Source organism: Neoarius graeffei, chromosome 22 (assembly GCF_027579695.1).
Source record: "Neoarius graeffei isolate fNeoGra1 chromosome 22, fNeoGra1.pri, whole genome shotgun sequence".
NCBI lineage: Eukaryota > Metazoa > Chordata > Actinopteri > Siluriformes > Ariidae > Neoarius > Neoarius graeffei.
In genome coordinates this window covers 11,277,931-11,305,387 of record NC_083590.1, presented here as the reverse complement: position 1 = coordinate 11,305,387, position 27,457 = coordinate 11,277,931, and the positions used below count along the sequence as shown (strand labels likewise).

The following is a 27,457-nucleotide window of genomic DNA, read 5'->3' as shown; positions in this document are numbered from 1 at the left end:
TTTTCCTAAAGTGATCCAAAATACACAAAACTGAAAATATTTTAAACTGGTATAATTTTACAGGGGGGTTACAATTTTTTGTACACTTAGGCTGTTCTGGGGCAAATTTGACCCATATTCATTTGAATGTCTTTTAAACTTCCCAGAGTGTGTTAAATCATGGTAAAGGGTGGGAGGGGAGGGACAGTACATGCCATGTTCTTGTATATCACTTATGGGACAGTTATGACAGTGTTCAAGGGGGGACTTGAACCTGTCTCGGGAACTTTACATGTTCCCACCATATTTTCTCACAGAAAATATGGTTTCCATAGGAACATGTACCTGTTAGTTTTTGAAGAGTCATGGGGAATCTCGAAACAGTGAAAAAAAACAGTTGCACAGTGATCATACATAGTAAACATAAGGAACAGAGGTCATATGAGGTCAGAGGGTGCCTTGAAACAGGCGTGAGATCTGCACCTGCACCAGAAATGTAACAAAATCTATAGACCTATATAAAGAGGAGTTGAGTGGTCATCAGATCATACAGCACTGATATTTACAGAGAATATGGTGGAGAGACATACTGTACAAGAAGTACTTGATCTAATCTTCCAAGATGAAGACAGTGATTTGGACGAGGATGTGTCAGAGCAAGAAGACCAATTAGAGGAAAACTCTGATTACAGTCACTCTGATGATGACGACGACGATGATGATGATGATGATGATGATGCCAATGATGAAGAAAATGAGCAGGCAGTGGGGGAGACAGTCATGTCGAAAAACAATGCCATCATTTGGTCCTCACTTCCTCATACAGTTGCAGGGAGGATGGCAGGGGAAAATGTCATTCGAATGACTCCAGGACCCACAAGACTGGCTATTTCCCAAGCATTTGGCATTCTGTCAACGTTCCAGCTCTTCCTTCCTGTAGCCATTGAAAGAATTGTCATTGAAATGACAAACAGGGAAGGGATCAAACGGTATGGTCAAGAGTGGAAGACCATAGATGTGACTCAGCTGCATGCCTACATAGGGCTTCTAATACTGGCTGGCATTTACAGGTCAAAGGGTGAGGCTGCTTCCAGTCTCTGGAATGCTGACACAGGAAGACCAATATTTCGTGCCACCATGTCCCTAGAGATGTTCCGTACCATATCAGCAGTCATCAGATTTGATAATCGAGAGACAAGACCTGTGCGACGTGTCACTGACAAACTGGCAGCAATCAGGGATGTCTGGGACAAGTGGGTAGAACGGCTACCTCTAATGTACAACCCTGGTCCTGAGGTGACAGTGGATGAAAGATTGGTTCCATTCAGAGGTAGGATTTGCATTTTACTATAGGCTAAATAAATTATAGTTTCTGTATATACATGCCGTTGGTTGTGAAATGAAATGGCTAGAGTCACACATACACATACAATTCCATTCATAAACATGACATTTTGAAAGTAAATTGTTTCCCTCCTTTTCATGTTTTTCCAGGTCGCTGTCCTTTTCGGCAGTACATGCCTAGCAAGCCAGGGAAATATGGCATAAAGCTATGGGCAGCTTGTGATGCACGTTCCAGTTATGCTTGGAATATGCAAGTATATACTGGGAAGCCAGCTGGGGGAACCCCAGAGAGAAAACAGGGCAAGCGCGTTGTGCTAGAGATGACAGAAGGGCTAAGAGGACACAATGTGACATGTGACAACTTTTTCACCTCTTATGAGCTTGGTCAGGAGCTCCTAAAGAAGAAGATGACAATGGTTGGCACAGTGAGACGGAACAAACCTGAGCTACCCCCCACTCTGGTGACAACAAGAGGGAGAGAGGTATTTTCATCGAAGTTTGCTTTCACCCATGACACCACAGTTGTTTCATACATGCCAAAGAAGAACAAGAATGTCATCCTAATGAGCACATTGCACAAGGCTGCAGAGATCAGTACTCGGGAGGACAGAAAACCCACCATGATACTTGAATATAATGCCAACAAAGGTGGAGTGGACAATCTTGATAAAGTGACAGGCACATACAGCTGCAAGAGGAGGACTGCCCGCTGGCCTCTTGCTATATTTCACAATATCATTGACATATCCACCTACAACTCGTTTGTGATCTGGAGAGAGCTAAACCCTACCTGGAGGGCAAGCGTGAGGAACTGGAGGAGGCACTTTTTGGAGGAACTTGGAAAGGCTCTCGTGACTCCATGCATGCAAAAGCGGCAACACCTTCCTCGCACAGCAGCTTCTGCCGCACTGGTAAGAGCAGTACAGCCACCTCAGCCTGGCACTGGCACTGATGTCCCACATGAAGACAACAGAAGGGGACAGAAAAGAAAGAGGTGCAACTTCTGCCCACCAAAAAAACACTGCAAGACCGGGACAACCTGCTGCAAATGTAGGAAACACATATGCAAGGCCCACACACACAAGGTGTCACACTACTGCTTTGAATGCACACAGTAATATTGTTGTGGATGATGTGATTTATGTTCTAACTGCTGATGTTGAATTCATACTGAATTTATATAATTAATGAATGTGTTATTGCATTGGTAGTTATGGAGAGTTTTTTGGTGTTAAGACAATGGGGACGGTGTTCAACGTTCCAATGGTTGTACTGGGTTATTATAAACTAAATCCTCTTCTTCTTAAATGTTCTTAAATGTTTTTGCAAACTGTACTTTCAATAAAATATATTAACATCATTATGACTATTATGTTTTCATGTCTTAGGTAAAAAAGAATGTGTGAAAGATGTTTCTATCCAAAATCGGGTAGTGTAAATATATAAAAAATACACTCTCTTTGCTTTCTGAAACATTGATTAAGGATTAATCAACCATTTATTAATGTCAGATTGGTCATTTATATGTTTTAAAAAGATATGGAGCTCAAAATTGGGTGTGGACTCTTATTAGTAGGGTATTCTTTGCCTGGGTCAAAATTGACCCAGACCATACCATGAAGGCATGGAATATGAACAGTATGTAAGGGTTAGTTCTAACAAATGAAAGAGACTCGGAGACGTGGTCAGTGGAAGAGGGAGCTGAAATGGACAGGAACAGTTTCAGGCCCCTGAGGAGATTCTCACTACAAGGCTTTTACTTCAGTACACACTGCTTTCTGTATTTTTGCATAATTCTAATAGTGAAATACACTTTGAATAAATCAGTATAATTATATAATACACTGTAGATATTTTTGTTCTATGAAGTTTGTATTTAACATGAATTTTGTAGCTCAGTCCCTCTGATTCTATATTCAGACCTAAAACTGATTCCTCCACTGACTACTGCAGAAAGAAAATGTTTCTCATGAAGCAGAGATGCTTTGGTGGGCTTTACTTCACTTGCAGAAACACATCATGCGTTGTGCTTTAGGGATCATATAACTCTTTCTTTAATGATGTAAGAAATAAAACACTGTGGGTGATGTGGTGTTGTAGTAAAATAATTAATGACAGGGTGGTGTGATGAAGCAGAGTTACTGCTATACACTGCTGATTATTTTCTTAAGTGTTTTTTTTTGTTCTTCTACCACTACAGTTTATTATTCATAATTTTCTGTTTAAGAATGACACTGTTTAAATTTGTTTTTCCCTTTATTGACTTGGTATAACCTGCATTACAAAATAATTGCACTTGTAAATTATACGTTAGGTTAATTAAGTAACATGAAGGACAATGAGACAACAGAGTATAAAACAAATGTGACAGAACAAAAGAAAAAAAATCATAGTACGACTAAGTTTTCACAGGTCAACCTGTGAAAAAACATTTACTGCTTTTGAAATGAGGTATGTGATGTAATTGAGAAGTTGACAGTTACCGTATTGTTTTCTGTATTTCTGTAATATAAATATATTTATCTGTTAATCATCCAGCAGATGTTTAATAAAACTTCACTGTTTGCTGTGAAACTGGTCCATTTTGTCGCCTCATTTCCTCACACTGCAGTCACACTTCCTGTAGACAAGAAGATTTAATGTTAAAAGGAGCTGAAAACTCAGCAGACTTTATAAAAAACACAACTGTTTAACTGGAGGGAAATCTTATATAACTAATTATAATAAATAGAATTGCAGTAGTAGTAGCTGTCCAGCAGATGGCGCCACTTCACTATTGTGTCCAGAGAAGGCGCTGAGTTGCAGGTTTATAACTGTTTGCTTTGGTGCTGCTCTGGTTACTCTGCCTGTTAATTGTTTGTATAAGTGTGGATCGCGTGGATTGTCTGATAAAATATGAGAGACTGGAATTACTGCATATTCGGGACACTGTACAGCAGTCTCCTCCAAGACTGTTGCACTCATCAAACGACTTTGTAACCACATTGATACTGTCGCCTGAGAGTTCCTCGGCCTCGGGTCACAACCAACCAGCCCGGAAGCGTGGGAGAAGAGCCGAGGCTCTCGTGCGTCTTCGGAGGCGTAAACATCGCTGCCCACTACCCAGCATAATTCTGTCTAATGTTCGATCGCTGGCCAACAAGATGGACGAGCTGTCCCTTCTGATTAGTTCCAGACGCGACGTTGCTGACTGCTCGGTGATGTGCTTTACAGAAACCTGGCTCCACGAGGGTGTGCCAGACTCCGCAATACTTCCAGCTGGCTTCTCACTGTTTCGGGCGGACCGCACGGTGGGCTCGTTAAAACAGAAGGGCGGCGGGGTCTCCTTCCTTGTGAATGATAGATGGTGTACCAACACAACAACAATATATCGGTCTTGCTCTCCGGAATTGGAGGCCCTTACAATTCAATGTCGGCCCTTCTATTTACCGAGGGAATTCGCCTCCATCATTCTGGTGGCTGTTTACATCCCCCCGCAGGCTGTGGCTACATCTGCTATAGAGCAACTCTCTGCCCAAGTCATGGAGTTGGAGAGAGCACACCCGGACTCGGTCCTTCTGTTAATGGGAGACTTTAACCATGTTAACCTCAATAAATCACTCCCCAGTTACAAACGACAGATTTACCTTGCTACGAGAGGTGAGAAAACATTGGACCAATGTTATTGTACTCTTCCGCAGGCGTTCCGTGCTGTGTCACGGGCACCTTTAGGTCAATCTGACCATAATATGATTTTTCTAATACCTCAGTACCGCCAACAATTAAAAACTGTTAAGCGATCCATAATGACAATAAGACAACGGACTCCTGCTGCTGAGGGAATGTTAATTGATTGTATGGAACAAACGGCCTGGAATGTTTTTAGTGAAGCATGCGATGGTATAGATGAATTTACTGATACAGTCACTTCCTATATCAACTTCGTAGAGAATGTATGCTTTCCATCAAAGCCTGTGGTTGTTTTTAGTAATAATAAGCCATGGTTCAATAAAGAGATTAAACAATTATGTATAGAGAAAAATCGTGCTTTTAAAAGTGGCGATAAAGACCTATACAGGGTAGCCAGATATGAATTTGAACGGGCTGTTAAGAAAGCAAAGACTAGATATAGAGATAATCTTGAAGATAAATTAAAAGATAAAGATTCCAGGGGGGTATGGCAGGGACTACAGAGGATTACTGGCAGTGGCGATTCTAGGGTCTAGTGGGGCCCCAATCAGAAATTCATTGGGGGGCCCGACCCCCCCACCCCACCACACACGCGCACACACAACAGAATTTCACTAGGACAAACTCTGGACCTTTGTAATTTTAATAAATAACAATAATGAAACAAAGAAACAATAGTGTAAGAGATGTCTTCACATGATCTGTTTCCGGGCCTTGGCTTGTGCAAACACGGTGACCATGTCCTCAAGGTCCAAAGACCTTCGCACCCTGTGCTCAATCGAGATGAGTGCCAGACCAGAAAGTCTCTCTTGAGACATAGTTGATCGTAGATACGTTTTGATCAACTTAAGGGCAGAGAAGCTTCTCTCCCCAGAAGCTACTGTAACAGGTAGGGTTAAGAGGAGGCGAAGGGCAATGCTTAGATTTGCATATAGATCTAGAAGGTCTTCCCTGTAAATGTAGTCAAGCATCTCTCTTGGAGAAGATACCTCATCTGGAAATGCATGGTATGCAGCTCTGACCTCCAGAACTAAATCTTCAGCATCCAGGTCATTCATATTTTGCACCAATGCCCTACATTTCTGCCCAAGTGTGCCATTCTTTATTGATTCATGCATGTCCTCTTTCGAGAAAATAAAACCATAAAGGTTGTACACTCTCTCCAGCTTGTTAAAACGATCATTAAGACTGGTGAGGGCTGTGTCCACTAGGGGCAGAAAGAAAACTCTTCTGAAGTGTTCTTCAGGAGAAGACTGAGTCTCTTCCTGGCCCTCATATGCAAATTGTCTGGTCGTTTTCCTTTCTCTTTTAGCAGGAAAGGTCCTGTCAATATCCAATGCCTCAGCTATCTCTCTGCCTGTTGTTTCAGAGGCAAGTAGCCCAGAGGCAAGTAGCTGCAGTTGCAGCTGTAAATAAATAAATACAGACTAGGCCTCAGTGTCACAGATTGGCTGATGACAGCTTTCACCTTTCCAAACAACTACTGTGTCTAATATATGCCACATTTAAAAACAATAATTAGGGCCTACATTTTCTGGTTCGAAGATATTATTGGTTCTAAATGGCAATCGTAAAGCCACAACATTCTATGTGTAATCCTGTATTACCTTAACAGGCTTTTTATTAAAAGTAGGGACTAGGCTACTTAATAACATAGCAATAGCTTTTGACGTTAAAAAAAAAAAAAAAACAACATAAATAAAGTATGGTCATGCTAGCGCGAGTGAAACAAGACTAGCACCATTTGCACTAAATCATTCATTATCAACGGTAGGGAAAAATACTATTGTCTCTGTTCATTATTATTGCTACTGACTTACCACCATCTTGCTTTCTTCTCCCCTCATCTTCTTTTTTCTTCTTTCTTTTTTCACTCCCGGATGGATAGTTTCTCTTCATAATAATTTAGCCATGGAGGTCTACCAACACGCAATATGTGCACGTTAATAGCCTACAGGGTTTCCGATTTGTGCAAACATGTGGTTGCACGCGCAGGAAGGGATCCCTCTGCAGACTGCAAGCGCTGATTGCTTGAAGACTTTTGTCACTCAAAAATATGGTCACACAATTGGCTGCTTAGCATTTTGTTCCTCCCAACAGCTTATTGTAAACGGGAAACCCGTGAGAGTCAGACTCAGCGAATGACTTTTCAAAACGCAAATTTCGATTCTTCTTCACTCTCGACTCGCAAATTTCTCTATCAACTGCTGTGCAAATTTCGACTCTCTGTCGCCACCTGGTGGGGGCCCCAAGCAGCTGATTGGCTTGCCTGGTGAGAAAAATCGCCTCTGATTACTGGGTACAAGACTAAACGGGCTGCTCAAGATGCAGACCCTCAGCTCCCAGACAAGCTTAATGAGTTTTACTGTAGATTTGATCGCCCCAGACCTGTCACAGTCCCTGCACCTAGTACAGTCCCTGTAACCCCACCATTTGTGGTTAAGGAACATGAAGTCAAAGCCCTGTTCCGCAAACAGAATGTGAGGAAGGCTGCAGGGCCAGACGGTGTGTCTGCTTTAACTTTGAAGAACTGTGCCCATCAACTTGCCTCTGTTTTTACAGATATTTTTAATTGGTCTCTTTGTGAGTGCAAAGTTCCTGCATGTTTTAAATCTGCTGTAATCATCCCTGTACCTAAGAAATCAAATACTAGTTGTTTGAATGATTATAGGCCTGTTGCTTTGACTTCTATTGCAATGAAGGTTTTTGAACGGCTCATCTGTAAACAGTTAGCCAGTGTTGTGATGGACAGTTATCAGTTTGCCTATTGCGCTAACAGGTCTGTAGATGATGCTGTGTCCTTGTGCCTCCACAGCATCCTGCAGCACCTGGAGGCCCCAGCTACATATGCAAGAGTATCATTTATAGATTACAGTTCTGCTTTTAATACTATCATACCCACTACACTTTTCGATAAATTTCAGCTGATGGGAATTAATCAATCCCTCTGTCACTGGATCTTAAACTTTCTATCGGACAGGAGGCAGGTTGTGAAAATAGGCAACCTGTTCTCCAAATCTAGCATTCTTAATACTGGAGCCCCACAGGGGTGTGTTCTTTCCCCTTTGCTCTACTCCCTATATACCAATGATTGTGTGTCACATTCTGATAATGTTAAAATCTTTAAGTATGCCGATGACACAACTGTAGTTGGGCTCATCAGTAACAACTGTGAGTCAAGCTACAGATCTGAAGTAGAAGCCTTAGAAGTATGGTGTAAGGGGAATAACCTATTTTTAAACATCAATAAGACAAAGGAACTTATCATTGACTTTAGGAAAAATAGGCCAGTCCTCTCCCCTCTGATCATTGATGGACAGGCAGTGGAGAGAGTGTCCAGTTTTAAATTTCTTGGCACCACCATCTGTCAGTCCCTGAAGTGGGAGGTTAACACCAATATCATCATAAGTAAAGCCCACCAGAGGCTTCACTTTCTGCAACAGCTCAGGAGCTTTGGTGTAGCTAGGGTTGCAATGCTACAGTTTTACAGAGCCACTGTGGAAAGTGTGCTGGCCTTCTCCATCACGGTCTGGTACAGTAGCTCCACCTCCTCAGAGAGGAAGCAGTTGGAGAGGGTGGTGCGTTCTGGATCCAAAATTATTGGACAGACCATTCCATCTATAGCTTCTATCTATGCCACCCGTGCCAACCACAAAGCCCAGAAAGTTCTGGATGACCCCTCTCACCCTGCCAGGTATCTTTTTAAATCACTGCCTTCTGGTAGGAGAGTTCAAAGCCTTAGGGGTAAAACATCCCGTTTCTGTAATAGTACGTACCCTGCCATGATTAGGCTCCTTAACACTTCTAAATGACCTCTGATAATGTACCTTACTGGAATGCACAAGTCACTTTATGAGTATTGGAAAACAGCACAAGTTTAACTTATGGTTTTTATTGGTTTTGAATGATGGTCTATGTCATTGTTATGTCATTGTATGTTCTGTGTATGTATGTTTCCTCTCCTTTTTTTAACTTGAAATGGCACTAAGACAAATTCCAATCAACTGGGTTGATATGGCAATAAATTATTGAACTTGAACTTATTACATGTTGTCGTATAATTGATCATAATCTTGCCAAAAAAAGGGAACCTACAAGTATGTCAAAATTAGCACGCAATAAGCTTAAGTCACCCTAGTAAGGTTATGTTGAAGATCATCTTGAACAGATTAAAACCTGTCGCTGAGTCCATCATTGCCGAGGAACAGGCCAGGGTTCAGGGTAGGACAAAGCACCACGGAACAAATCTTCAATCTGAGATTACTATGTGAGAAACACCTACAACATCAAAAAGACTTGTACCACATGTTTATTGACTTTAAAAAAAGCCTTTGACAGGGTATGGCATGCAGCCCTGTGGGCCACTATGAGGAAATATATCAATGAAAACATGAGTTATTGAACAACTGTACAGTAAGGCTACAAGTGTTGTGCACTTGAACGGGAATATTGGCAGCTGGTTCCACACCACAGTAGGAGTACGGCAAGGATGCCTCCTCTCCCCTACCCTTTTCAACATATACCTGGAAAGAATAATGGAAGATGCTCTAGAAAACCACTCCAGTACAGTTTCAATAGGAGGAAGGCGAAATCACAAATGTACATTTTGTAAATGACATCGATGGCTTAGCAGGGAGAGAGGATGAGCTAAAGACATTGGTGGAAAAGCTGGACAGGACCTCAGATGCCTACGGAATGGAAATAAGTGCCGAAAAGACTAAATTGATTATAAATAATGCACATGGGTTCCACACGGAGGTAAAAAAATCAAAGGAGCAACACTGGAACAAGTGAAAACGTTTAAGTGCCTGGACTCCAACATATCCGACGAAGGGTCAAAAACCAGAAATCATGGCTAGAATAGCACAAATGACATCTGCTGTAGCAAGACTAAAAACCATATGGAGGGATAAACACATCCAGTTGGGACCAAAGATCCACCTCCTACAATCACTTGCTTTATCAATTTTCCTGTATGGCTGTGAGACGTGGACACTCACAGCAGACCTACAAAGAAGGATCCTAGCAACAGAAATGAGGTGCTACAGGACAATCCTCGGTATAACACACAGGGACCACATCACGAATTAAACTATCCACCAGACTGTTGAACAGGCTATAGGACTACATGAGACCCTTCTCATGACAGTTAAGAAAAGAAAACTCAAATGGTATGGCCATGTCACACGTGCGGCCGGTCTAACAAATACTATACTACAAGGGACAGTGCCTGGGTTGGAGGAGGGTTGTAGCCCAAGCATCCATGATGCCCCAACGACCCTATAGGTCAAGGGATAGATGAGGTGAGATGAGTCTAATTATTAAAAATGCATTCAAATTCTAATATAATTCTAAAAACAAATTATTCTTTTCAAATTGTTTTAAATTCATTTAACAGAATGTTTGTTTATACATAAGGAATTTTTAAAAAATCAAACACTATAGTTATAATTATTATATTCAGTAATAAATACTGTAAAAAGAACACTGAAATGTCGAGTCACTTGTAGTATGTTGTATGTTTACTGTGAATTTAATCACAGTAACTATAAAATACTGTAACTGTTATTCCAGTAATAATCACAGTAGTGTAATTGCTGTTGCAGTAACGATCACATTCATGTTTCTGTGATCAAAACACAGAACTGACATGTGCACCAAAAACTGTAGCGTATACCAGTGAGTGTGCAAGGGGATACGTATCACGTGTTGGTGGATTCCGGCTGTAATCAGACCTCAATCCACCAAAGTATGGTGCAACGTGAGGCACTGGGGAGAGCACAAGGGGTGAAGGTTTTGTGTGTGCACCAGGATGTTCACAATTATCCCCTAGTGTCCGTCCACATTTTATTTTGGGGAGAAAAACATTGCATCAAGACAGCTAATCTGTGTCTTACCCACCCTCTGATCCTGGGGACTGATTGGCCGGCGTTTAGGGAATTAATGGCGCATATAATGGGGTGGGTCCTGCAAGAATACATCACTGGGGGATCCCAGTGTAGCATTGACTGGGGAAGCTGGCACAGAGCCTTCTATGTCAGTACCGCACCAGGGTAATACGAGGAGTGAGGAGCAGCTCGCCCCTCCTCCCTCTCTTGGGGATTCCCTCGAGGATGTCCCCTCAGAGCAGTCATGAGACAAGACTCTGCGTCATGTGTTTGACCAAGTGAGAGTAATCAATGGTCAAACTCTCCATCCAAATGCGACACCCTCCTTCCCATACTTTGCTATTATTAAGGCTAGACTACATCGAGTGATGTAGGACACTCAAACCGGTGAACAAATAACCCAGTTGTTGATCCCAAAGGGCCGTAGGGAACTTGTATTCCATGCGGCTCACTTTAATCCTATGGCCAGACACTTGGGACAAGATAAGACACTAGCCTGAATAATGGCGCAGTTCTATTGGCCAGGGATTCGTGGGGATGTCCATCAGTGGTGTGCGGCATGCCACGAATGCCAGCTAGTAAATCCTGCAGCCACCCCAAAAGCGCCTTTGCGCCCTCTCCCTCTAATTGAGACCCCATTCAAAAGAATTGGCATGGATCTTGTCAGGCCCTTAGAACTGTCAGCATGAGGATATTGGTTTATTTTAGTTCTGGTGGACAATGCGATATCTGGAAGTGGTGCCTCTCCGCAATATTTCAGCACATAGTATTGGGAAGCATTTTTCCGTGTTCTCTCCCGAGTTGGGATTCCGAAAAAAATCCTGACTGACCAAGGCACTACCTTTGTGTCACGTACACTTTGCAAGCTGTATGGGTTATTAGGAATTAAATCCATTTGCACCAGCGTTTATCGCCCACAAACTGATGGATTAGTGGAACGATTTAATCAAAAACTCAAAAATCTGATTCGAAAGTTTGTAAGTCAGGACCCACGAAATTGGGATAAATGGCTCGAGCCCCTGTTATTCAAGTACGAGAGGTCCCGCAAGCCTCCACGGGGTTTTCACCCTTCGAACTATTATATGGGTGAAAGCCATGCAGCATTTTAGACATGCTGCGGGAAAATTGGGAGGATGGACCTTCAATGAATAAAAATGAAATTCAATACATTCTCGACCTGCACGCAAAACTCCACACCCTTATGCACTTAACCCAGGAGAATTTGCGGCAGGCACAGGAACTTCAAACCCAGCTGTACAACAGGGACATGTGTGTTAGACAATTCACCCCAGGAGATAAAGTGCTCATATTATTGGAACGAGGAGGTCCCTGTGGCATTGGTGTCGGTAGTTCCGGAGAAGGTAGAGCTGGGGCCAGAGGTTAAAAAATGAACTACTCAAACCGCTCCGGTCCCCTGTGGAGACCACCTCTCACCAGCCCAACTCACAGAGGTTGCTCGGTTGCAAGAGGAATTTTCTGACATGTTCTCATCACTTCCCGGTCGCACCCACCTCATAGAACACCACACTGAAACACCCCTAGGGGCGGTGGTTCGGAGCCACCCCTACTGCTTACCTGAACACAAGAAAAAGGTGGTTCAGGATAAACTCAAGGCCATGCTCAAAATGGGCATAATTGAGAAGTCCCACAGTAACTGGAGCAGCCCGGCGGTCCTGGTTCAGTCCGGTTCTGTGTGAATTACAGAAAAGTCAACGCGGTGTCTAAATTTGATGCATACCCAATGCATCGCATTGATTAGTTGCTCGATCGGTTAGGCACTGCTTGATTTTATTCAACACTGGATTTGACAAAGGGATATTGGCAGATCCCCTTGACTCCTTGATCCCAAGAGAAAATGGCCTTTTCCACTCCATTTGGATTACACCAATTTGTCAGGCTTCCTTTTGGGCTATTTGGGGCTCCCACTACGTTCCAGTGGCTCATGGACAAGATCCTCTGCCCCTATGCTGCTTATGCGGCAGCCTACTTTGATGACATCATCACATATAGCAATGCCTGGCTGCGGCACATAGAACACCTTAGAGCCGTCCTAGAGTTGCTGAGGCATGCGGGTCTCACAGCTAACCTGAAAAAATGTGTGATTGGGTGGTGTACAGCACAGTATCTGGGTTTCCACTTGAGTCACAGGCAGGTGCGTCCCCAAATTGACAAAACAGCAGTGACTGCAGCCTGCCCAAGGCCCAAGACCATAAAGGGGGTGAGACAGTTCCTGGGACTGGCTGGCTACTATTGCAGGTTCATACCTAATTATTTGGACGTCACCAGCCTGCTGACTGATCTCACTAAAAAGGGAGCACCAGACCCAGTCCAGTGGACAGAGCAGTGTCAACAGGCCTTCACTAAGGTAAAAGCTTCATTATGTGGGGGGCCACTCTGACTTCTCTCTCCCTTTTATTTTACAGATGGACGCATCGGACAGAGGGCTGGGGGCTGTTTTGTCCCAGAAGGTGGAGGGTGAGGAACGTCCTGTGATCCTCGTAGATTGTGTCTGCGGGACGATTTTTGGTGATCCTCGTGGAAGAGCCACGGGAAGAGCGCGCATTATGTGATCCTCGTAGATTTTGTCTGTGGGATGATTTTTGGTGATCCTCGTAGATTTTGTCTGCGGGACGATTTTATTTGGTGATCCTCGTAGATTTTCTCTGCGGGACGATTTTTGGTGATCCTCGTGGAAGAGCCACGGGAAGAGCGCGCTTTGAGTTAAACCCATAATAATAATTAATCTCGAGGCTGATTCCTTTTTTGAACTTTTATTTCATTTTATTATTTTATTTCTACTATTGTTTAATTCTTATTATTTTTCTTCCCCAATTATTTTATGTAATTTTATTTTCTATTGTTTACTGTTCTGCTTTTACTTCTGTAAAGCACATTGAACTGCCACTGTGTATGAAATGTGCTATATAAATAAACTTGCCTTGCCTTGCCTTACATCAGCCGCAAGCTCTCGATGCAGGAAAGTAAGTACAGCACCATCGAGAAGGAGTGCCTAGCTATCAAGTGGGTGGTCCTCACTCTCCGAGACTACCAGCTGGAGCACCCTTTCACCCTTTGTTCAGACCATGCGCCCCTCCAGTGGCTCCACCGCATGAAAGATTCCAATGCACGGATCACCCGTTGGTATCTCACTCCCCGGCCTGAATCGGGGTATGTGGCAGCGGGGGAATGGCCAAGTGTCAGTTTGTGAATAGAGGGCGGGGGAAGGGAAGGTGAGTGGCAAAGTCAGTACACCTGTTGTCAATTAATGTTGTGTTTGTGTGTTTTGCAGTGAAAATGGAAGGTAGAAAAGGAGGGAGAGAGCGACGAGAGGGGAGCTCTCCCAGGGAAGAACATGTGTGTGTGTGTGTACAAATGAAAAGGTGAATAGCAAATTAAAGAAAATAAAGTTGTGTCTGAACACCATTTCCCACCTGCCGCACTTCAGTATTCCACCCATGTCAGGGAAATACTACACATTGACTTAACTCCAACAGAGATAAGAATTCATATCCAATCATCCAGCATTTGTAGAGTGAAAAAAGTGAAAATACAACTGTGAAAGTATAACAAAAAAAAAAAGAGTACATAAAGGAAAAGAAATGGAATGACTGACCATCCAGAAGGGTGTTTCGGAGCAAACGGAGAGTGGGATATTTCTGCTGGATGTGATCCTGAAACACGCAACTCCAAAATATTTTCATATGCTCTCCGCGGTTATCCTCCAGCCAGTCCAAAATCTCATACACACCTTTCTCCTTTCTCACTTTATTCCTCATCCTCATGACCTTCTGCAGAGAGAGAGAGAGAGAGAGAGAGACACTCAAGGTCCCCATTAATCATTGGTATACACAGTGCATATGTCTAAGTAGTGTCTACAACAGGTGAAGGCACAATGTGGGATTTATTAAAATGAGCATTTGCTTCGATATTTGTGTATATTTAGGCACAGCTTTGAGCATATATACTCAAATACCTGTGCAAATGCTTTCAACATAAAAAATTAAAATTCCACCAGATTATGTATTTAGTTTTATTAATTCAAAAAAATTACATTCAACTAGACTGAATTCTCACTGAGAAAATGCAATGTGCTTGCTCAGCTGTAGCAGAATAGCTATCACGCTAACATGCTAAGGCTAACATGCTAACAGTTAGCATGTTAACATCTTAACAATTAGCATGTTGTTAGCATGCTAACATGCTAATGCCTGACATGATAACAGCTAGCATGCTAACACAACTTATAGCATGCCAATATCTAGCATGCTAACAGCTTGCATGCTAACAGCTTGCATGCTAACAGCTAACATGCTAATAGTTAATATTCTAACATGCTAAGATTAACATGCCAACAGCTAGCATGCTAACATGTTAATGGCTAACATGTTAATTGTTAGCATGCTAACACTTTAAGGCTAATATGCTAACAGCTAGCATGCCAATGAATGACATGTTAACTGTTAGCATGCTAACATGCTAAGGCTACTATGCTAACATACTATGGCTAACATGCAAACAGTTAGTATGCTAACATGCTAAGTCTAACATGCTATGTGCAACATTATATGATTTACATAAAAAAACCCCCTAACATAGGCATTAAAAAGCACAGCTTAATAGGCCTGCTACTTCCATTTTACTAATCACAATAGAAATATTTACTTCAGGAAGAGGTGTCTTTGCACATTTCCTGGTGGGACGAAGAACAAAGATGTGCGTCTTTTCTTTACATTCACACTCCGCTACCATAGAGCTTCTGTTCTACTGAGGTAACTGCCTGCTGGAGATCTCCACCTCATGAACGGATTTACCTCAAAGCACTGACACTGAAGGCTGCGTTCATAAATGTTAAATAAACAAAGTAAAATGTTTAAAAAATTATTAATAATAATAATAATAATAATAATAATAATGGGGTGGCACGGTGGTGTAGTGGTTAGCGCTGTTGCCTCACAGCAAGAAGGTCCGGATTCGAGCCCCGTGGCCGGCGAGGGCCTTTCTGTGCGGAGTTTGCATGTTCTCCCCGTGTCCGCGTGGGTTTCCTCCGGGTTCTCCGGTTTCCCCCACAGTCCAAAGACATGCAGGTTAGGTTAACTGGTGACTCTAAATTGAGCGTAGGTGTGAATGTGAGTGTGAATGGTTGTCTGTGTCTACGTGTCAGCCCTGTGATGACCTGGCGACTTGTCCAGGGTGTACCCCGCCTTTTGCCTGTAGTCAGCTGGGATAGGCTCCAGCTTGCCTGCGACCCTGTAGAACAGGATAAAGCGATTCAGGAAGCGAACAGGATAATCATCATCAGTGGAAGTGGGTGGAAGGGATTAAGCACAGTCATGTGATGATTGTACACTTTGTGTACTATCCCTGTGTCGCTCACTCAGTCTTCTTCTTTTGGGTTTAATAGCGGTTGGTATGCCAGCTTAAAGGTGCATTACCGCCACCTACTGGATTGGGATGTGGAACAGAAGCTTGGCAGGAACCCCCCCCAATTTCCTCTATTATACCTCATCTCATCTCATCTCATCTCATCTCATCTCATTATCTGTAGCCGCTTTATCCTTCTACAGGGTCGCAGGCAAGCTGGAGCCTATCCCAGCTGACTACGGGCGAAAGGCGGGGTACACCCTGGACAAGTCGCCAGGTCATCACAGGGCTGACACATAGACACAGACAACCATTCACACTCACATTCACACCTACGCTCAATTTAGAGTCACCAGTTAACTTAACCTGCATGTCTTTGGACTGTGGGGGAAACCGGAGCATCTGGAGGAAACCTACACGGACACGGGGAGAACATGCAAACTCCGCACAGAAAGGCCCTCGCCGGCCACGGGGCTCGAACCTGGACCTTCTTGCTGTGAGGCGACAGCGCAAACCACTACACCACTCTATTATACCTGTTTCTTTTAAAAATGTCATTAGTTGGCCATGTGTCCTAATGCCTTACCTAAGATATTCTCTAGTATGAAGTTAAGTGCTTCACTTAGTTCAGGGGTGTCAAACTCATTTTGGTTCAGGGGCCACATACAGCCCATCTGATCTCAAGTGGGCCGGACCAGTAAAATAATTGCAAAATAACCTTTGTCAACTCCAAATCTTTAGCATTGTTTTTTCAGTAGGCTATGCTTTATGCTTCAGCCTACATTTGTAGCCTACATAATCACTGATCACAAGGGATCTAGATTATTACACATTTATTCACAGAGAGGCCAATGGATTTGAAATAAAATGCATTTCACTCTCAAACAACTGGTTTATTTTTATACAGTTGAGTGAATACATTTTTACATCTGACAACCTGAACCAACTCCCCACACTAATGTTGGCAAAGGCAGATTGCTTTTCAGGGCACACGACTTCTGCAGCCTTCAGCATGCATTTTTTCACAAGTTCACCATCAGAAAATGGCTTGGATGCTTGCACCAACTCGTTTGCAATAAGGTAGCTAGCTTTCACTGCTCCATCACTGACCTCACGGCTGCGAGTAAATGCAGACTGCTGTTTCTTCAGACCAGCTAACAATTCGTTTACCTTCTCTTTTCTTAATTGTCCATACAAATTGTGAAATTTTTCTTTATGATGAGTCTCATAGAGGCGCTGAATATTATATTCTTTGAGCACTGCAACCTGTTGATTACTAGCCAAGCACACTGGTTTTGTATTCACCTCTGTGAATAAATAATACTCAGTCCATTTTTCCTGGAAAACTCTGCACTCTACGTCAACTTTTCTTTGTTTTGACAAAGACATTTTGGTAATGGGGGTATCACTCTTGATAATTTTGATAGCAACTTAATAGTAGTGAGGCAAGACTGCCATTCATGGAATCAGACAGCATATCTGGGCACGTTGCTAAAATGTACTGTTTATTTCCTGATCTCTTGTTATGTCAGTGCTGCTTTTTTTGGCTGCCCCTAGCAGCTGAATTGAGCATTTCGGTTATTTCTTTAAAAATTCACAAGTCGTCACAGGAATGGGCTAGAGATTTACTTTTTTTTGACATCCTTAGAATTTTTTCTCTACAAGTCTGGGGTCGGATTAAACCACCTAGGGAGCCAGATCCAGCCCGCGGGCCGCATGTTTGACACCCCTGACTTAGTTTCTTTCTCTCTTCCTTATAGAAGTCACATTCTACTATCACATGCTGCACTGATTCTAGCTGATTGCAATGTTTGCATAACCCAGTCGGATGTTTTCCTATTACATGAAGTGTCTTGTTGAGTGCTGTATGTTTTCTTCTAAGACGGATGATGATGGTTTCCTCTCTTCTGTTTCTCCCCACCTTTCTCCCAACACCCACATGCTCTTGTATATTGTAGAGACGTCTTCCTGTATCACTGGTGTCCCAGTTCTCCTGCCATACTTTTTCTGTTTGACTTTTAATGATGGTTTTCGCCTCAGCTTTTCATCATGGAATTTGCAGATTAACTGTTTGCAATTTCACTGATTGTTTTACCAATATGTCTACGTCCTCGTTTCCTTCTACCCCTACATGAGCAGGAACCCAAATGAAACATACACTTAAACCCACTCTGTAAAGGTGTAGATCTGGAGGGTCCTCAGGCATAGAGTGTTTTGGTAAACTGGGATGTATGGATGCTGTCAGTCCCCCACTCGCTTGCTCACTCGAGTTTGTTGATGGTGTAGTAGCTGGCTGCTTTATGTCCCAGGGCTCCCTCATGCCTGTGTTACCTTCTGGCTCTCCCCTTTTAGTTATGCTGTCATAGTTAGTTTTGCTGGAGTCCCTGCTTGTACTCAGTGCAAAATGTATACTGTTCCTACTTATTCAGGTGACATTGGGCATAACACCCTGTGTTTTCTCTCTTCCCCCCAAAAAAATCTGTCCCTCTGAGTTACATGTCAATCCTGAGCTTGAGATGCTGACCTCTTCTGCTCCTCGGACCTGCCTGATTCATCCTGATGTCCTATGTCTGGTTGGAGTCTCATCACATCGCCCCTGTGGAGGACGGCCCCATATGGACAGTTGAAAGTCACACTTGGAAGACGCTCTGGACACTTACTGTAATGCTTATATGGCTGAGGGCTACAGTCGACTTGCTAACTTTAGGACTGCGGTTGTCATGAACAGTTTTGCACTCAAATTTCCATTAATGAAGAGTTTATAACATCAACGAAACTGACTTCATATTAAAACTGTTAATGTTATAGTCATGTTGTCTGTTGTTGCCCAAATGAAGATGGGTTCCCTTTTGAGTCTGGTTCCTCTCGAGGTTTCTTCCTCATGTCGTCTGAGGGAGTTTTTCCTTGCCACTGTTGCCACAGGCTTGCTCATTGGGGATAGATTAGGGATAAAATTGGCTCATGTCTTGGGTCATTCAGATTCTGTAAAGCTGCTTTGGGACAATGTCTATTGTTAAAAGCGCTATACAAACAAACTTGACTTGACTCTGTGTGTTCTGTATATGATATGATATATTTCATTTATGATATCTTGCCTGCATGATTTCCCTGACCTGATGCTCATGAGTGCTGATAAAATATCTGTTGCTATTAGTGTATTGTTTGGGTTGTTTTCCTCTACCCATAGGAATCCTAGCATTATGGTCACAAGCTCTACTGTGTATACTGAAAGATGGTCTGTTGTTCTCCTTTTTATAGCTGTGCCATTCTGTGGGATATATACTGCAGCACCAGTGCGTCCAGATTCAGGGTTTTTGAACCATCTGTAAATATCATTGTCTTATCTGCAAAGTGTTGTTGTATGTAGCTTTGGACAATGTAGTAAGCGGGCACTAGCTTGGACTTGTCTTTCATTTCTTTTTGTAGGTTCAGATCAATAGATGGCATCACAAACTCGCTCACTCGTTCACTACTCCCTACTCACTATATAGGGAATTACTATATAGAGGACTATATAATGAGCTCATTGGTAAAAGGAAAAAAAACACTTTCGGACACTACTCCATTGTGTCATTATTTATGTCATTATTGTCGCACACTTAAAACGTGCCAGATCAGTCGGCTGGTGGATTTTCAAAATAATAAATACATGCATGTCTTTTTGTGATAAATCCATATTATACTGAGCGTATTTCACACATTAATCAATACAAAGTACTTGCATCTTTCAGTTATTTTAAATCAAGGCTGAACACTTTCTTTCTTCTTTGTCGCTGCCTTTTATTAAATCAAATTTGAGGCTTTTGATTTGATTTCTTTCAGCGCGACCGCAATGCATGATGAGATATATTGCTTGCTTAGTGACCATTGGTTGTACACTACTTTTTATGATGCATTGAGGGATACTTTGAGTGCACTATATAGGGTGTAAATGATCCTCACTATCATTTCAGACAGCACTACAAAATGGCAAACTCACTATATAGTCCACTGTATAGTGAGCAGGGTGTGATTTCTGACACAGGGTTGATTTTATCTTGCAAGCACAATGCTTTGAGTTTCACTTACTAATTATGTCACCTGACACCAGTCACACCAATAATAAACACTGATCAAACAAACAGTAACAATGACACGGTAAATAAATATACAGTGTGTTTAGCAAGTTAAGTCAATTAATTCCCTCCTCGAGTGTAGGAATATTGTAAAATGTTTGTTGCCTTGCCTTGTAGAGATCATCAGGTACCAGGTCATGGTCTCGGAGCTGGCTGAGGAAGACGTGCGGTTCCTCTATACAAGGTATCTCTGTCTTTGCGCGGCGAAAATATCTAATCAACTGGTCCTCCGTTAGAAAATCCAATCGATCCATTTGGCTGCTGTATATCCGTCTACTCTGTAGCCTACAAACACTAAATGGTATTATGTATAGTATACTAAAGCAGTTAAGCAAACAACACAACAGAAAAAAAAATCCCCAGGTGATTAATTCATGTGTAGTCTATGTTTCATGTAAACTTTGACTCCCGGACAAAAATTGTTTCTTCTTAGGATCAGACTCCGAATGGCGTCGACTGAAGATTTGTTGTGATCGAGAAAACCTGAAAGACAGCTTTCTCTCTTTCCCTGTGTGTGTGTGTGTGTGTGTGTGTGTGTGTGTGTGTGTGTGTGTGTGTGTGTGTGTGTGTGTGTGTGTGTGGCTGCGTCACCAAAACCTTAACCTGTGTTAACTTGTGAGAGATAAAGGGCCTAATTCGGAGACGGAAGCCACACCTTGGTGATGTGTCGAAAGCAGGAAAATTAAAGGCTACAAAATGAAAACCTGAACACAGGACAAAAGGAATTGTTCTCCTTGTAAAATAAAATATATTGAATATACATACAGTACCAGTGAAATGTTTGGACGCACCTTTTAGTTCAGTATTTTTTCTTTATTCTTTATGATGGACTGCCATTTCTCTTTACTTAGTTGTTCTTGACATAATATGGATAATATTTTCCCCACTGACTTATTATATTTTGTGGCAGCAGGTGCGTGGTCAAGCATTGGTTTGGGAATGGAGGGTGGGGCCAGGATAGGTAAGTGGCAAAGTAATCACACCTGCTGTCAATAGCCCCCAAGCATAACGATTTCAGCACCTGTTTACCGCAATGCATTATGGGGGATCACTGGGGTTGGTAGTTGAGGGCACGGTTGGGCGGCATGGTGGTGTAGTGGTTAGCACAGTTGCCTCACACCAAGAAGGTTCCGGGGTCGAACCCAGCGGCTGGTGGGGGCCTTTCTGTGTGGAATTTGCATGTTCTCCCCGTGTCTGCATGGGTTTCCTCCGGGTGCTCCGGTTTCCCCCACAGTCCAAAGACATGCAGGTTAGGTTAATGTGGGGCGGTCTTGGGCTGAGGTGCCCTTGAGCAAGGTACCTAACCCCTGACTGCTCTCCGGGCGCTCTGGTGTGGCTGCCCACTGCTCTGGGTGTGTGCATGTGTTCACTGCTTCAGATGGGTTAAATGCAGAGGAGGAATTTCACTGTGCTTGAAGTGTGCATGTGACAAATAAAGGTTTCTTCTTCTTTTCTTCTTGAGTGAAATAGCGGATGTCAGATTAATTCTAACTGAGACCGATGTGAGAGGAGCAGTTTTGCCGTGCTCTATCGTGGAAGACAATGAAATTGGTGATTTAAAGAGGTGAATAACATGTCGAGGGTTTATAGCAGGAAAATCTGAATCCAAATCAAGCTTGATGAGAAGATAAGGTTTTTTTTTCTTTTTTAAACACCCCCCCAGACTACAGGCCCTGGGATGACAAAGCAATCTTAGACTTAAGTCCAAATTTTTTTATTTTAAATTTCAGTTATTCTTTACCCTTTTCTAAGAAACTTTGTTCTAATGAAATCTTAGCCTTGTACTTAGTCTTGATCCAGCACAATGAAAGTTACAGATGCAGTCAGGGGAAACTATTATGAAAAATCAACTGTTGACTTAAGTCTAAAATTGCTTTGTGAACCCGGGCCCAGATGAACAGCATCAAAACATTTATAAATGAGTGATTAGTTAAATAAAACTTGATATCAGGAAACATTCCAAAAAAAATCTTTGGAAAGCCGCTGATTTGCCGTGTCATGTTCAGGATAAATGCATTTACTTCAATAAATGCCACTAGTGAGGTCCACTGAACATTATCCATACCCGAAAGAGAACCCTTGGTGGTTTGGGAGTTTTATTGGTCCGACAGGCTTGTTCAGCTGACGAGTGCTGGTACATTAAGAGGCAAAGGCCGAAGAATGCTTCTTTGTTTTACAGGTTTTGGAATATTGCTAGTTTCAGACGATGAACAGCATCGATTGTTATAATCTTCTATAACTGAAGGCCATTCCACAGACCATGGAAATACTGCTAGGTCACAGTTTAAGTCCGTCTTTTTCCCACCAGAGGAATGTAAGCTACAGACACTCGTCCATTTCAATTCAGTTCAAAGGTTTTCATTGCAGATTAAACTTATCCGTTTCTTTCTTCTCTTCTTCTCAACTGGCAGCTGATAAAAGCTCAAATTAGGTGTTCAATTTGTTGTGCAGACAGTTAGGCACACAGCAATTTACTTTAGGCCTGATTAAAACCAGTTAGACGGTGTTTAACAAAGGGGAAAGTAAACAATATGGTGGAACTGACCCTGGGTATCACCCATAATGCACTGCGGTAAACAAGCGATGCCCTAGTTATGGGTTAGGGTTATTGATGTTGTGCGTATGTGTATCTGTTGCAGTGATGACAGAGCAGAGAAAAGGAGGGAGAGTGTGTAGAGGTGGCTGTCTCCTAACGTGTGTGTGTGTGTGTGTGTGTGAGATAAACTCAACATTATGGTAAAAAGCAAAAATATTAATAAAAGGACTGTGTTATACATAATTTCCTGCCTGTCTGCGCTTCAGTGTTCCACTCACCCTCAGGGACATGCACACACAAATTAAAATAATAATAATAATAATAAATTATATGTATGTATACACAATCTAAATGAAGTTTACACACCTTTTATGCATGACAACAGAGACACCGGACTGTTGAGCAACTGAAGTCATATCAAGCAAGAATGGGGAAATAATTTCTTCTTCAAAGCTTCAACAATTAGTGTCCTCATTTCCCAAAGACTTACTGAGTGTTGTTCAAGGAAAAGGTGATGTAACATTGTGGTCAACATGCCCTGTCCCAACTTTTTTGGAATGTGTTGCAGGCATCAAGTTCAGAATGAGTGTATATTTACAAAAAACAAAGTTTATCAGTTTAAGCATGAAATATCTTGTCATTGTATCACTGATTCTCAACCAAATTTCACAATGGGTGTGAGACACTGGCTTGTGGGACTCTTCAGGTCTCCGTCTAACCCTTAGACAACCAGGTGATAGGAAAAGCTGAAAATTGGACTCAGAAGATGATCCAATCCTTATGGTCTTTAGCAAACCTCAGCCTGGCTCTTCTTTGCTTCTCAACGATGAAGTGCTTTTTATCTAGCTTTGCATGACTTCAACCCTGCCTGGAGGAACCTGTTTCGAACCATCCTTGCCATGCGCTTAACCACAGATGCCATTTGCAATTCTTTACGTCATCATATGATTGTTGAGTGACATTTGAAGGAGTTGACGATCATCCCAGTCAGTGGAAAGTCATTTTCACTCTCTGCCAGTCTATAACTTTGATGTACCTAATGTCTGTTGCTTCACCTCGTTCTTATGAACTACTAACTTTGAGATTTTGCAGATTGAAGCAACCTGACACTCACTGTATCCCCTCTGCCAGTAAATCCAGAATTGAACCCTTCTTTTTCTCACTTAAAAGTTTTCTTTTTAACCCTTTTGGAATAATAAATATTTTTTTGTATTCCAATTAAATTTTAGGTACTACTAGCACTTTTTTTTACCATGCAAACTATTGCAAGAGAATAGTGATGACCACAGCAGTGGTTTTTATACTTTTCCTTATTAAATAAGATTTGGTTCAGGTGATCATCTCATCAGTGCCTCATTAAGTAAAATGAGGTGTGCTTGTGTTGGAATTCCAGCACGGACACTGGAATGAAATGGCTACCGTACACAGAGATGCTGATTTAAGAAAAAATTGAAGTAGTCTCTGAATTTTTTCCAGAGCTGTATTTTAAATATCGATATTCTGAATACAACTTAGAAATTCAGTTAGTATATACAATTATATTTTAGTATATAGAATTAGTATATGCCATATTACAAAGTTTTGTCTTAAAGAATTGAGCAACATAATAGATCATAATAATGGTATTACTACAACTACAGTTGTGTTTTGTGAGAAGTAGGAAGCAACGTGCTTGTGAAACTGGACAGAAGAGCCTGTGGGACTGATAATTATATAGGACTTATGTGGGATTGGACTGAAAATTTTTTTTGATTTTTAGTAAGGAATTTAATTTGTTCCAGGGGCAGCACGGTAGTGTAGTGGTTAGCACTGTTGCCTCACAGCAAGAAGGTCCTGGGTTCGAGCCCAGCAGCCGACAGGAGCCTTTCTGTGCGGAGTTTGAATGTTCTCCCCGTGTCTGCGTGGGTTTCCTCCGGGTGCTCCGGTTTCCCCCACAGTCCAAAGACATGCAGGTTAGGATAAGTGGTGGCTCTAAATTGACCGTACTTGTGAATGCGAGAATGAATGGTTGTTTGTCTCTGCGATGACCTGGTAACTTGTCCAGGGTGAACCCTGCCTCTTGCCCATAGTCAGCTGGGATAGGCTCCAGTTTGCCTGCGATCCTGTACAGGATAAGCGGCTACAGATAATGGATGGACGATTTTAAAAAATAAAATAATAATTTCACCCACCTTTGAAAAAAACTGTTCTCAGGGACCAGAAGAGTCTGGGATCCACAAACATCTCAAAGCAAGGAGATAGAAATATGGGGATCCATCCTTCTGTTCTGTCCAGAACTGCAAAGGGTCCTCTGATCTAGAAGTGTTGGGCTTTTAAACATCACTTGGGAATAAAAACCTACTGTAAATACTGAAGACCTAATGGGATTGACAGATAAAAACCCATCAGAAGACTAAATACGGGACATTTCACCTGATTGGTTGTAAAATGTTTCCCTACAGGTGAATATCTTCTTTTTGCTGCTGGCTCCATCTTAAGGCTCTGACAAATAACATCATGACTTTACTCTGCTCTAACATTACAAACTCTACAATAGATTTAAATACAGAAATAAGCAGAAATCTCTGTGAAAAACGCCCAGAAACAGATTGGGCCACAATAGTTGTGTTTTTATACAAAGAAATGAGACCAAAGTGCCGTTTAAATACAGATTTATTATATTTAGTTGATCTTACATCCAGTTTTATAGTTGGAGAATAAAAAAATGTCGGAGTGTCAGTTTACACATGAACAAGCCCCGAATCGCGGCCCGTCACTTCCGGATATCTAGAACTCCGCCCCCTGAGACGAACCAATAGCGTCTTCTTCTTCTTTCCAATTTATTGGCGGTTGGCATCCACTATGGTGCATTACCGCCACCAACTGTATTATTGCGACATTGCAATGAGGTGTGGAGCTTCAATGGAGGAGTGACCAAAAAAAAAAACTAAATCCTGTCAAAAATGCCAGTATTCTTCAGGAACATAAGAACAAATCTCCAAGCTGACGGTACTGAAAAGGCAAATAATCTCTCAAGAGCGAGACTGGTCTCCCCTAGTTCTCGAACCTCTTCTAGTAGAACGCTTCTCTGTTTACTGTATGCTTGGCATTCTAACAAAACATGTCTAACAGTCTCCATTTCGCTGCAGTTAACACAGTGACCTGTGGCATGCTTGCCAATGATGTAGAGGTTATGATTTAGTCTAGTGTGTCCTATCCCAAGTCTTGTTATAACTTGCTCTTCTTTCCGATTCCAAGTATCCTGTCTTCTAGTGGGAACCTTTTTTTGTACAGTGCGCAGAAAGCTGCCCTTACTCTCCCTGTCCCACTGCCCCTGCCATAGTCCTTGCATTTTAGTGACTATGATGGTCTTAACTTCTGCTTTACTCAGTGGGATATTAAACTGTGCCTCAAATTTTAAAGCATTTTTGGCAAGCTGATCTGCAACCTCATTCCCTTCAATACCTGAGTGAGATGGAACCCATAAGAAATTAACCAGAATATCTTGCTGATGCAGTCTGAAGAGACTTTGAAGGACATCGTACAGTAGGTCAGGTCTACACACTGACTTGCCATGTAGAATACTGGTCAATGCTGACATAGAGTCAGAACATATAATATTATATCTAGTTTTAACCTCTTCAATCCATTCCAGTGCAAGATAGATTGCAAATAATTCTACTGAGTAAACTGCTAGGTGGTCAGACACCCTTTTTGATATTTCTTTGTTATATTTTGGGATAAAGACTGCAGCCGCCGTCTTCCCTGTTTCAGGGTCTTTAGAGCCATCTGTAAAAATCTGAACCCCTTCAGGATATTTGTTTTGTATGTGCACATTAATCAAATAATTCACATCACTGTCCTCCCCAGCATCCTTACGCGTTTTAACTAAGTCAAGATCCACCATAGGCATAATAAACAGCCAAGGTGGAATAACCGGTAGAGATACCACAGAACTGTGGGTCAACTCAGTTAGGCCAAGTTCCTCAGCCTGACCATTCCCGACCCACCCAAAACTATTAAAATCTGCCTTACCATGTTCCCAACATTGATTTAAAATGTACTTGGTAGGGTGAGCCTCTTTATGACCCTGTAAGTTCGTCCAGTACACCATAGCCAGCTGCTGACGTCTTAAGGACAAAGGCAATTCCCCTGCTTCTACCTGAAGAGCTGGAACTGATGAGGTCTTAAATGCCCCACTGCACACTCGTAATGCCTGTGCTTGAATTACATCAAGCTTCATTACAGCAAGCCGGAGCACGTTGCTTAATTTGAGGGGGAGCAAGCCGGAGCGCACTCCGGCAGCTATTTACACTGGATCCGGTGTAAATAGCTGCCGGATCATAATTACAGTAAACTAGTAAATACAGTAAAGGAAAAACTTGAGACTGAAAGGTTTTAACAGTCATCCAAATGACTGAACGTAAACATTGCTACAGTAACATACTAGCTACGATGTTGTTGACATTAGCTAGTGCTAACAGCTAGCTGCTAGTACACTGCTACAACACAGACACCGACCCTAATAATACAGTTCTTGGTCATTGCCTGGTAACAGCAAATTTATAACGGGCCATGTCTCAACA

At 42.2% G+C, this 27,457-nt stretch overlaps 2 protein-coding genes across 4 annotated transcripts in view; both read left to right on the top strand.

The window, feature by feature from the left end:
- Positions 1-27,457, top strand: part of LOC132870622 (NACHT, LRR and PYD domains-containing protein 12-like) — a 327,744-nt gene that overhangs the window by 38,870 nt on the left and 261,417 nt on the right. The gene's annotated exons all lie outside the window — the stretch shown is intronic.
- Positions 197-3,897, top strand: LOC132870627 (piggyBac transposable element-derived protein 4-like). Its single transcript, XM_060904364.1, has 2 exons — positions 197-1,309; positions 1,474-3,897. The coding sequence occupies exons 1-2, from the start codon at positions 553-555 to the stop codon at positions 2,439-2,441; spliced, it is 1,725 nt and encodes a 574-aa protein (XP_060760347.1). The 5' UTR covers positions 197-552; the 3' UTR covers positions 2,442-3,897.